The sequence below is a fragment of the Crocodylus porosus genome, unplaced genomic scaffold (genome assembly GCF_001723895.1).
Source record: "Crocodylus porosus isolate Cpor-Errol unplaced genomic scaffold, CroPor_comp1, whole genome shotgun sequence".
Classification (NCBI taxonomy): Eukaryota; Metazoa; Chordata; order Crocodylia; family Crocodylidae; genus Crocodylus; species Crocodylus porosus.
Genome location: NW_017728906.1, coordinates 184,092,965 through 184,106,260, shown reverse-complemented (window position 1 = coordinate 184,106,260; position 13,296 = coordinate 184,092,965). Strand labels below are relative to the sequence as shown.

At 43.2% G+C, this 13,296-nt stretch overlaps 1 protein-coding gene across 1 annotated transcript in view; it reads right to left on the bottom strand.

Moving 5' to 3' along the window:
- Nucleotides 1-9,240: 9,240 nt before the first annotated feature.
- Nucleotides 9,241-13,296, bottom strand: part of MAML2 (mastermind like transcriptional coactivator 2) — an 89,215-nt gene continuing 85,159 nt past the window's right edge. Inside the window, exon 4 of the mRNA XM_019530296.1 lies at nt 9,241-11,695. Coding sequence (XP_019385841.1) covers nt 10,716-11,695 — 980 coding nt within the window. The 3' untranslated portion in view covers nt 9,241-10,715. The remainder of the gene's footprint in view (nt 11,696-13,296) is intronic.

The window sequence follows — 13,296 nt, the reverse complement described above, 5'->3', positions numbered from 1 at the left end:
CCCCAGCTGACTTCCTGCCCTTTGGGCAGGGGGCTGGACTCGATGATCTCCCGAGGTCCCTTCCAGCCCTAATGTCTATGAATCTATAAAGCCAGTGGGAATTTTGCCATGGAATTCAGTGGGAGCCTGATTGGTTCTTTTTTCATGTGTCCTAAGGATATCTTAACAGTCAATTTAATACCATTAATCAAGTGGCAGCATACAAATATAAACACATGTTTAACGGAAACCACAATCATTTACTTGATACTTGCTGTTCATCACATATAAAAGTGAATCATTACCAAAGAATGTTTCAAGTTTCAGCTCTACTATTAGAATCAGTTATAATCCAGATGAAATTCAGATTGGACATCAGGAGACTGGAAATTCAGATTGGACATCAGGAGAAAATTCTTTTCGGTGAGGGTTGGCAAAATATGGAATATGCTTCCAAGGGAGGTGGTGCCCTCCCCTTCCTTGAAGGTATTTACAAGGAGATTAGACAGACACCTGGCTGGGGTCGTCTGACCCCAGCACTCATTCCTGCCCGGGGCAGGGGATCGGACTCGATGGTCTAATAGGTTCCTTCTAACCCTAACATCTATGAAACTATGAAACTATGAAAGACTGAGAACTACAGATTTTAAGGCAAGAAAGTCCATTCCAATCACCTAATCTACACTCCTGTATAGCATGGTCCATAGAATTTCACCTAGCAGTTCCTCCATTAAGACACGTTGAGGTTGAACTAGTTCACAACCATTTTTCAGGCTGGAAGAAAACACAGTAAGTGAAATGTTTAATTTTGATATACCTGAAATGATTTTGAAACATAATAAGGAGACAATGGCTCTTGGTTTACACCCAGCATTTATGGCTTTTTAAAAAATTATTATGATATTATAATTACAAATATTTACAGGACAACCTTTGAAAACTCAAATAAGAAAAGTGCTGGTGTAGCTGTGATGGTCCAGGACATATGCAAGAGGTAAGGATTTATGTGAGCGATAGCTTTTCTTGGACCAACTGCAAGGTTGGGATAGACGTAGGATGCATACAAGCATTACATTTCTGTTGATGGAATTACATTTAGTCCAGTAGAAATGCTAGGTAAACCGAGGCACATCTTTCCAGTGCTGTATTCCCCTCATCCAGGTGCTTCCCCTGGCAAAGCTGGTGTCCAGCTGGCCAGGGTTCTCTCAACCGCAGCTGCCTTGCGAAGCCCCCAGGAAAAGAGTGGATCTGTGAACCCTGCAGATGAGGAAACTGTGGCAGAGGCCACAAAATAGATAGGTCCTGCTCCCAAGGCTGGGGCTCAGCCACTCAATAGCAATGTATCCCCTGTTGGACTGTGCAAGTTATAAATAACAGTTCTTTTTAACTGGAGTGTATCTGCTACAATTCACCGTGCAGTACATGTTATGGTTCTTTGGTTAAGAACTACTTCACAGTCAGGGCGGTTAGGATCTGGAACCAACTTCCAAGGGAAGTGGTGCTGGCTCCTACCCTGGGGGTCTTTAAGAGGAGGCTTGATGCCTACCTGGCTGGGATCATTTGAGACAAGTTTTTTCTCCTGCCCAGGCAGGGGGTTGGACTTGAAGATCTACAAGGTCCCTCCTGACCCGACTTCTATGATTCTGTGATGATTTATCATTCTATGGTAATGCAGACTATTTATTGTGACTCTGGAGTCAATCAGGACTGAGGCCAAGGCTGTATTGCCTCTCTTCTGGGTCTTTGCTGCAAAGACATGAGCCCTACTTACCCATTTACGTTTCTCACAAACATCCAAGCCCACCCATTAGGCAGCAGAGAGAAGTTTAGCTGGGAGGCAGAACAGACTTGGGCACTGCTTTACACCCTTGGGATTCCAGCTTTGCAGCAGCACATGAAAGGTGGAAGTGAAACTAAGAAGAAACAAAAATGATTTGTGGTTTCCTTATCCAAACCACAGGCACAACATGCCTCACACTAATTACATTGGGGGATGACACTGGCATGAACAACACTGCTGCCACCCTGACTGGAACAAAAAATAAATCACCTAGAGAAATGGGAAAGGAAAATGCAGCATTTTAAAGTGTTTTTGGCTTTAATTCTCCAAGCTGTTACCTACAATGCAGGGAAGGAACCCCTGGTGGGGCGAGACGATGTTGTTTATTCATTTCTTCACCCTTCCTCTGTAGCAGCAGTACTCCAGCGGGAAGGCAGAGCGTGCCTTAAAGTGTAGAAGTTCAGCTGAAACATTAGCATTCCTGTGCAATATTGTAGACACAAGGTCAGCGCTGATCAGAGGGCTGGTAGAACTCACCTACCATGCTTTGTGCAGCCCCATCTGTGACATTTCTTGCCAGAAAATTAAAAAGTTATATCAAAACTCTCTTCCCCTACACCCACAGAAGCCAGACATACCTGAGTCCCACTCACTGCCCAGTGGCTCTCATCTCCTCTGAAGCGTCAGGCTGGATCTAGAGCAGGCTAATGGGGACTTTTTTCTCATCAGTGAGAAATATTATAAGACGGCTCAGTCAGTAGCAGTGTAACAAGCCCCTCCTTCCCCCTCCTCCCTCTGTGTGTCCTGCTCTACCCCAGACACTCACCACAGGGTCAGAAGGTTTTTTGCAGAGCTGAGGGGCTCTGGCAGAGTGCTGGGTTCTTCATTTCCCCCGTCTGAGGGAAACAGGTGCATGGTAGGGAGTAAGGCAAGGTTGCAAACGGCAAATGTGGGAGTGCGGGGGTGGAACTGGAGGCTGTCAGGATGAGCCCGAACTCTTGCAGAACCAGAGCCCTGAGCAATGGTGGATCTGCTGCTTGGCTGGAAGACCCAGTATGCTGGGGAAGCAATGCCTGCCTGTTGTTGGGTCTGTGGTAAGAGGGATGTAGGACTCAGTGGGCACATCTACATGAGATGCTAACTGCCCAATAGCCTAATAACAGTTCACACTAGCGTGCCAGACAAAACCCGTGCTAATACATTACTGCACAGAAGTATTTGGCTACTGAGCAATAAGCATCACTAAAAACTCATGAGCTGGTGCTGCTTTGCAGTAGTGTGAGTTACTGCACATTGATTTAGTACTTGGTTAACCAGTACTAAATGCACAATAACTATGGTGCATTAATGAACGTGTAGACATACCCAGTCTCCCACAAGGACAGTGAGAAGTAGAAGGAGCAAAAAGAACTGGCCTCTTTCCAATGGAGAGACCTGGGGACAGGATTTGACTCCCCTTTGAGCTCTGGATAGCTGGCCAAGCCTCAGACAGACAAAACCCTGGGTGTGGATCTCCTTCTCCCATGTATGGGCTTCTCCCAAAGGAAGAACCATCCTGCTGAGGGATGCAGTTCCTCAGTTGTATCTTTAAAAAGGCCAAGACTAGTCTCAGATGATGGAGTTGGCAGGTGAAGATGAGTTTTTGGATGGGTTGGGGGGTAGGCCTTGCTGAATGAAGGTAAAGCAGATGGGCACAGCAGAGGGGAAAATGGAAAGGGCCTTCCCGGGGTGGAGAGGGAAGTAGGACAGCAAGGGATAAATGTAACACCAGTCTTGGTGCCAAGAGAGCAGCAGTCCACAGTGGAGTGGCTGGAGCAGGGAGGCTGGGGATTGTAATATAAGGGTCTAAGGAACTGCAGAGGTAACAGCATGGGAGACCCCCATGACAGGAACAGGAAGCAGTGGTGGGGTGGCAGCATTGCATCAGGGTGGCTGAAATAGTGGGATGAGATGAAGAAGCTGGAGAAGGGGAGTTGGAGGGTTTGAGCAGCCAGGTGGGAAAAGGGACCCCAGATGTCACCACCTGGTAACAGCTGTTTGTTCCTCTGCTTGCTGTTTTATGTCTGGGAAGGGGCAGGCACAGCCCACTTCCAACACATGGCAAGAGCAGGTCCCTCCCAGCTCAGGCTCTTGCAGGACCAGCGCACAGCTCTCTGAGGCACAGTTCTGAAAGAGCAGTCACAGCCGCTGCGTGGGCAATACGACTGCACCAGGAAATGTGCATAGCACGTGGTAGGTCTGGGATGAGGTCTGTGCACCCCCTGAGTCCCATCTGCCCAGTTTGGAGGCCTGAAGCAGGATTTGAAAGATCACACATCCATCTGAGCCCAGTGGGCTGGCATGGTTAAGAGGCGCCAGTTGCTGCAGCCAACAGCACAAAAAGTAGTGATGTGTTTAGTAGCACAGCTGGCTGCCTTTGACTTCCCAGCTTGGATGACCAGGTACCGTTTTCAGCTGGGCCACCTCAGAACAGCCTTTTGACATGAAGAAAGCTTGAACTCACATATCCAGAGCTATAGCATGATATTTGACCAGTAAACACCTTCTCCCGTATGTGCTTTGGCCCACCAAGCTGGTATGCTAGATAGCAGTAAGGGGGTTAAGGCACAGAAAACTTTAACTTCACCAAAACTGAACTAACATAATTCAAGCATCTGTTATATTTGGTATCAAAAGGTGTATTAAAAGATGTCAATTAAAAGAATAAACGGTTAACCATCTGTTTCATTGGGACCTGTTTAAGAGAGAGTCAGAATTGTAGCTCAATTGGACAGAAAATCTGTTCAACAAAAAACTGATCCACAGAACTTACACTTCAAAAAATAGCATGGAAAGGGCTGAGCATTAAACTTGTGCAACATGACACATAATAATAAATGATCTTGTACATATTGAAATTATTTGAGATTACATGCAATGATACATGGACATTGAATTTAAGTCAAAGACAGAAGGGAATTTCCTCCTTAACACACTGAGATTAAGTTGTGATGGGGAAATGCTCAATCTGTTTAAAAGAAGCTAATGCTTTCATTTGTCTGAATGATGTAAACAGTGAATTACATGTCAGTAGTTCCTAAAATTTACAGATTTTAGTCATATCTTTATCATAAGTGTTATTTTTAAAAGTCTTACAAAGGTTTAATAAAATAGCAATAGATGTAATAAGTTTGTTACAGTCATGTCATGAGTAATTTGTGGTTATAGGTAATTAATTATAAGCATATCACAAAAAGTTATAAAGGTTGTAAGCAACCTTCTGAGTTATGAGACTTGATGACCTATGATTAACCATGTCTTATAATATGTTTTTACCATTTAGTATCCCTTTTTTAGTCTTATTTATGACTGGAACCTCAATATATAATGCGACCCAGATTTTAAAATGTAGTAATTAATTAATTTCACTATAGTAATTGTATATTATTATAATGAAAATGTTACTTGAACCCATAGAAAAATCAACTTTTCTATAGGCAGTCTTGGCACAGAAGTGGTAGGATACATGTTTTTCCAAAAATATTCCTGCTATTTAATGAAACAAATGAATAGACTAATAAATAGACATTTCTCATGAAGTTCACATTAAGAAAAGAGACATCCAGAACATTTTAATTGATTTACTTGGCAGCATTTTTGATAGCTACTGAAAAAAAACATACTATTCATGTTTAGGTGAAAAATAAATGGAGTCATAAGTGTCACTGCATAGTACTAGGAGGTATATACAGCCACATGTAAAAAGGCATAAAACACAAACATTTATGTACAGCAATTTTTCCTTTCAGTCTGTATAGAGAAACACTGTTTTATAATATGAGGAAGTATAAAGCAGACACACATGCAACAAAGACATGACGGTTACATATACCCCCCTCCGCCCTCCAACAGTTACAAGCAGGGGGAGAAAAACATTTTTCAGGGAAAAGTGTTGAAACCTGGAATGTTTTCATACTGAGGTTTCAGGAGAGCTTCAGATCTGAATGTATCTGAAGTACTTTTAAAGGCTTGATTCAAAATCAACAGAAAGACTCTCAGTGGTTTCTGTGGGCTTTGGTTCAGGCCCTTATATTTTACCCAAGTTCCCGTTCTGCCCTTCCCTGCAACTCAGTAATTAAGTTTGAGGATAAAAATAAACAATCATATCATACAAAACTTTGTATATTAGAATACAAAAGGTAACCATTTACTTTTTGTATAAAATACAACTTTTGATAGTATATTTATTTCACATATGTATAAATATAACCCAAAGAATATGTTTTTATTATTCCTACCAAAATATTAATTTTTTTGTTTTTACAAAAGTTTACAAAACAAATAATTCTTTATATTTACAACCCAATACTGTGAAGAGCTCCTGGTCAATGATGAAAAATATATTATAAGGGTAGTGCATTTAGCCATTGTTTCAAAAAGAGAGAACTTAGTTAAGAACCAACATTGGATTCAAGTTTTGGTCATAAAAGTCTTTCACAATCTCATACGTGTTCTGTACATCTTCACAAGACAACTAACAGCCTTTGCTTCGTCACAGGGGAGTATGAGTGTATTTAAAACCGTTTTTGTTTTACTATAACAGCAATAGATTTTATAACTCATTCAGCTCATCTAGTCAGTGAAAAAAATGACGACTGGAAAAAATGTAACAGGTGCAGGATCAAGCTGAGACCCATATCTTGCAATCCTTGAACAAGATCCTCAACTGTGTCACCTTTTACAGAAGTTGAAGGCCTTTCCTGAGATTGCCTGAGTAAACCTATAGTAGATGACCCATTGCTATTAACCAGCAGTTGCTTCTTCAATGGCATGTGAGCTCACATATGATTCCTGATGGTTCTAGCTGATTGCTTAGATCAATATAGAAGGAGCACATCCTTAGTGACTACTTCTAAGAAATCTGTCCCCTACTAAAATGCTTTAGCATTCCTGCAGATCACCTCATGGACTATATGTGTGTGAGCAAGATACAAATGAGCTGATTTTGACTTTATACCCCACTTAAACTTCTGTAATTCCATCTTTACAGTGGACTTACCCTTGATATCACATAGATGCCAGTGAGCAGGGCTCAGACACACAGTATTCCTCTGCTTCCATACAAATAGACCACTACTTTCTAAATCTGGATGAGACACTATTGTGCCAGCAAAACATTGTCCTCCTTCTCCTTTTTATGGACGAGGCTTCCATGCTTTCTGAACACAAATGGTTTGGGACAATAGATAGAGAGCTGCTTCTGGATATGGGAGTGATCCATAAAGGGGTGTGTTTACATATGCAATTAATGTGCCTGAATTTTCTGTGCAGAGAATTCAGGCTCATTAAAGTGCTTCCTGGTGCACATCTATACGTGTGCCCCTGCTGGGAGCAAATTGAGCCCTACTGGAACAGATCAGTTCAGGGCTGCTCCTGCCCTACTCCACCTCCCTGCAGCAGCCAGGGGGTGCTCCAGGCTCCCTGGGCTGGCAGAGGGCATGGGGGCTAAGCCCCTAGTGTTGGAGGGTGGGGGTGGGGTAGCAGTCTCAGCTTGGTGGAAAGGTCCGTCCCAGTGTGGGGGAGATCAGGCTAGCACTGAGGTGGGACGGGGAGCTGTTTCAGATGCCAGACAAGTCCAGATCCAGGAGCCAGCTCTCCCAGCCATGGGGAGATCGGGATGGGTTCAATCTCCATGTGGCTGAGAGGCACTCCTTGCTGAGCCAGGACAGCTTTCCCTGCCCCCTGCAGCTCCCTGCTGTCTAGGCTGACTGGGAGCAATTTGCTTCCAGTTAGTGTCTACATGTGCAGTACTGTGCATTAGTTAATGTGTCATTTTCCCAGTACCTGTATCCACAGGTACTAGAAAACAGCACGTTAGACTAATGCACTATCCCAGAGATGGGGAACCTCTGGGCCATTGGCCTGATGCAGTTAGCTGGGGACTCCATTTCCCAGGCCCCTCTGCCCCCATGACTTGTGCCAGTCTCCATGGAGACCCGAACCTCAGCCACGCTGGCAGAGCAGTACAGGGGATGCTCTGGAGCTGCTGGGATTTTGCAGCAGGGGCACGCATGCAGGGGATCGTGGCTGTGCTCTGGCTCCAGACAGGCTGTCACTTCTGCAAGGAGCTGGGGCAGACCCATGATTCCCTGCATGTGTGCCCCAGCCTGGAGCATGCAGGCTACAGATCATGGCTCTGCCCCGGCTCCGGGGCAAGCTGCCCCTGCCACAAGATCCCAGCAGCTCCAGAGCAGCCCCCTACACTGTTCTGCCATGTATACTGCTGGTATGGCTGAGGCTGGGGTCTCCTAGGAGATCGACACAAGCCATGTGGGCAGGGCGCCCGGGAAATGGAGTCCCTGGCTGACCGCATCCGGCCCGTGGGCTGAACATTCCCCATCCTTGTACTATGCAGTAATTGCTGCGCATGTCTTATTAGATTAGTCTAATGCACAGTAAAGTGTCTCAGGCAACCAAGGAGTGTCAGAGATCTGATCAGAGTCCTGCCCTGTGCCCTCAACTGCTGATAGAGTTGGAAAGTAGTATGACATGATGCACCTTTTCTGCCCCTGAAGGCAACTCTCCAGCCACAACCTTTTGTGCATATCATCCTCACACTACTATTCCAATGCAGCTATACATCCAGGCACCTTAATTGTTTCCTTGGGATAAGACTGTCTAGGTTTTGCACAGATACACAAAACTTGGGAGGAGAGGGTATAAGTACATCTTGCCTCCAGATCTGCAAGAAGACTGGGGAATAGACAGAATCTAGGTCCCAGCCCACCAGCACTGATAAGCAGAGCTGGGTAAATGGATAAATGGGCAGTGAGAGCATGATCTTCCTAAAGGGTATGGAGCTGCTGTTCATGGAAGTGTGTGTGTATTGTGTAGTCCAAGAGCCCCCTAGAAGGAATTTATCCATAATATATATGGAAATAATCAATGGAGGGGGGCTTTGCTACATTTCCTGTTACTGTTCAGCAATTGATCAAATAAGTACAATAAGTACAATAAATACTGCAAAGTGGCCAACACCTGTCACTGTTACATATACATATTTATTAATCAAAACATATAATAAAGGTATAATGATATCTTTTGTGGTGATAAGCTCCTGGTCAACTCCTGGCCTTGAAGCATCTAAAAGTGGGCTCTATAATCAGCTTTGGATGGTTCAGAAAAGGCTGTAAAGAATTCTTCAGCTCAAGGGACATCTTCCTTACCTTGATCACAGAAACTTTTTCTGCTAGGACAATGACAGGGAAAGCAACCAAGCCAACCACAAAACTGCTTTTTGAATTGAGTGCTATGAAGTGTTTACACAGAGCCAGCTTCTGATTTATGGATTGTGGCTGAGAGGTGCCTCATACTATGAACTGATTTGATTTCAGTTTATATTGCATACATTACCTTCAATGGGACTACTCACAAAATGAGGTACTACTCATCCTGTGAAGGGTATTGGAATATGGCCCTTGGTAAGCATCCATTAAGCCAGCATCAGTGCTCTTAGCACTCATATATATCACTTTTTGGACTCCCTTGACCTGAAGAATGAGGGAGATATCGATATTCTTCACCAGCCCCTCACTGAATGGCATGTTCTTGAATCAAAATCAAAATAGATGTCTTTCTATATACAGAAATATGCATCAACCTTTCATTAAGAAATAAGCAAATAATTGGCCATGTAGAAAACTTGGGTTTAGATTGGAAAGTGCTCTTTAGAGCCAAATCCTGTCTACCCTTTTCACTCTAGCTGTCCACTGAAGTCACCGATCTACTTGAGGGATCAAAGCCGTAGGCTCTGGCTCTTAGATTTTGTAATGGCTCATCACATATTTATGCCAGAAACTAGACCGATGCTATTACTCATTTTTAGAATAGCCTCTCTTATTACATTTCTCAGGCAGTTACAAACAAAAGGCCAGGAGTAACAGTAAAAGCTAGAATACTCTGGGATCTCTCTCACACAAGATACTTTTTAGCTCCCTTAAAGGAATCATTTGTCCTTCTACTTTCTACACAAGTTACTGCATTTCCTCACATACCACATGCCCCCCAAATAAAATATGCACCTTGCTTTTGAAAAGCAGAATGCAGAAAAAAGATTTTTTTCCCAAGTCATGGCCAACTCTGTGACATGGGGGAAGTCCTCCTGGAAACACAGAACTGCGGCACCCCAGGAGACAACCTGTGTGAGGCAGCAGGAACTTCGTGGCATGGCAGAATGGCAACAAGGCTATGGCCCAGACCCTTGCAAGGGCAGTGACAAGACTGTTACTTCATTACTATACATAGTTCCTTATGTAAGTTCCTGTAAATAATCAAGTGTTGTTTCCACACCATACCTCATCAGGACACTACAGACTGCATATAGCAGCTCGCTCACCCTCAGCCAGCTGAGTGGCTTTTAAGGCAAAAGCTATTGCCTTACTAGCTGCAGTCAGAGGTTTAGCAAACTGCTTGCTGCCCCATGGAGAAGTGGCAGCTGTTTGGCAGCCATTTAACAGAGTGTCTCTTACAGTGCTTCTATTCCATTGAAAACAAATCAGCTCCTCTTCTTAAGACCCCAATTTTGGAAGGCTGATTTTGTGGAAAAAGGTACATGTAGTATGTGCGTATATACAAATAAAAGACAATGGAAAGAAAGAAGTAAGCTTCTATTAGGCAGATTTTTTTAGCAGTTAAATTTACACAGGACCTGATTCTGTCAGGGATTGAGTACTCTCAGGGGGAGTTGTTAGGTATGAATATCATCCTATATTATACTTTAGTTGGAGTAAGCTTTAGAATTGGATATTGTTCTCAGACCATCTCTTCAAACTGAGCAATCACTCCATTTGCTTCCTTATTTTAAAAGTCAGCCCAACTACTAGTGTGTAAATAAACAAGGCAGATTGTTGGCCTTTAAAATGAAAACTATTGTTAACAGCTGCTTCTTAGCATGTATGTTTTATCATCATATTGTTGCTTATGAGTGGTTCCCCAAGATTTCATCAAGGTTGATATCTTTCATCCAGTCATCATTGCCAGGCTCTGTTTTCAATAAAGAATCTATGAAGTCTGAATCACTATTGAGTGCAGGTCCTATGTTGTCACCTTGCTGGTTAAGAAAGTCAAACGATAAGTCGCTAGTAGGATCATTTCCTTGGTAAGACCTTGAGTTTTGGTTGGTTGATGTAAAACTGGTTGATGGCAGGGATGATGGTGGGGTCATACTTGTTCCTGGCTGATTCAAATTAGGCACAGTCTGTCCTCTTAGCTGGTTAGGTCTCACGCTTAGGCCTCTTAGCGATCCAGAAGTTTGTCCATTTAATGTTTGGTGCGCTTGGTTTAGAGGAGGTCTCATTTGCACTGCTGCTGTTAGCTGATTAGGAGGCACCATCGCACGTGGGGAGAAATGCTGGTTGCCTATGGAGCGTTGTAGAACCTGGTTAGGATATGGTGTGCTTGTGGGGAACCGAACCCCTGCAGGTTTCAGTGTGTCCTGCTGCTTTGTTGTGGCTTCTTGAGAGGCCCAGTTTTGAGCTGTAGTGCTGGAAGTGATCATAACGTTTGATGGTCTTTGAGCTGGGAAACTTGTCGCTCCGTGGCTTAAGCTTGGTCTTACCTGCTGAGAGCTGACCACTGACCCAGTCCCAAAAGCTGCTGCATTATTTCCTTGTGTCAGGGTTTGTGGTCGAGACATCATGGGGTTGTTTTGACTTGTTATGATTTGGTTTTGGTTTCTGTGTGGTTGCATTTGGTTCATTCCTGAAGTTATGCTGTACGCACTGGGCTGATTGCAAGGAATGTTTCCATAGCAGTTCATGTTCCGAGCTGCAGGAATAGAAGGCATCCTGGCTCCAGGTGGAGCTGACAAAAGGCTAGAATTTTGGGGCAAAACGGTATGAGTTGAAATGGGGTTTGATAAAGACAGACTGGAGTTCATGCTCACAGCTGGTGAACCACCTAGACGAAGAAAAGCAAAAAAGACATACATTGACATTTTTTCATTAAAATGTGCAACAGGTTATAATTTTAGTTCCTCAGAGCATAATCTCTTTACTGGGATAAGCTAATGTCCCAATGCTTGAGTGGAAGGTAATGACTTTGCCACACCTTGCCTTTCAGAAGCCAGTAGCATCCACAAGGACAAAAGGCCTTCCTTGTTTCTACAGGCAATGAGCAAAAGTTCTGAAGCACGGGATTACCACTCTGTCATGGTAACTGCATACTGTTCTCTTTTCATTCTGGTCACATTCTCCTGACCTTTCATTTATCTCTACTGAAATGCAGATTGTTTGCATGTACCCAGAATATCAAGTGATCTAGATCTCCATGTTTTGTTGACTTTATCCTCTTCATTATCTACCAGTATGCCCCTGGAGGCTGGGGGGACATGGCAAGCTCCTGCAGCACTGTTGGCAGCAGAAGTGCGGTGGCAGCAAGCAATGAGTTCCTGCAGGCAGCTGCAGCGCTGTCAGCAGTCGGTGACCACCTGCAGACACTGCCAGCAGTGTCGGCGGCAGCCAGCGGCGACTGGGGACTGCCTGCAGACGCCAGTGTAGGCAGGCAGGCAGGGTGGGGGCTGAGTTGCAACTGCAGACAGGTGCTGCCAGCAGTGTCAGTGGTGCTTTTTGCAGGGGGTGCATGTGCACCTGTGTGCACCCCCTACGCATCACCACTGCCACTGATGTTTTTCATATATAAAATGTATCCACAATGATTTTACATTTTCTTCCAGGTCATTGACAAAAATGTTAAATACATGTGACCAAGGACTAATCTTTGAAGGACCTCACACTTGAAATATAGTCACTTTCTCTTTTTCACAATTACAGATCTAGCAGTTAAGCAGTTTTTAATCTACATTATGACTGACCCATTGATTTTCCATCATTCTCATTTCTTAATGAAAATTCTGTGCCCTATCAAAACAAACATCTTAAAGAAATATATTGCAAACTCATCAAAAAAGTTCTCTAGTTTGATGGGATCTGTTTTAATAAACCCAAGTTCATCAGCATTATATTAGTTCACTTTTACTTTTTATTAATTAAAAGCTTTATCAATTTTTTGTTATTTTGCTTTGGATCAATTTTTAGGGTTATAATTATCTGACTAATCTTGTTCACCTTTGTGAATATTGGCACTATATTACTTTTCTCCCAGACCTGTAGAACTTCCAAATGTTTCTAAGACTTATTAAAATAATTTTAAGATTCATAAGAGCTCCTCATCCATTCTATTTACAACTTCTGTGTGCAAGTTATTTATCTGGTTTTTTAAACTAATTTTCATACCAGTGCTATGACATCCTCCTCAGTTAGTGTTGGAATGGAAACTAATTCAGCATCATGAAATGAATATATCATCTGGCTTCTGTCCCAATATAGAAAAGACATACTGTATTTACTTGAATATAAGATGACACTGAACATAAGACAATCCCCAAATAATTATATTCTATGGTAAATTTATAAATTTGTTATAATTTTTTAGGTATAGAATCTAATTATTGGAGGTTTGCCTTGAATCTGTCCACCTCCCACCGTTAGAGCAGGAAAAAT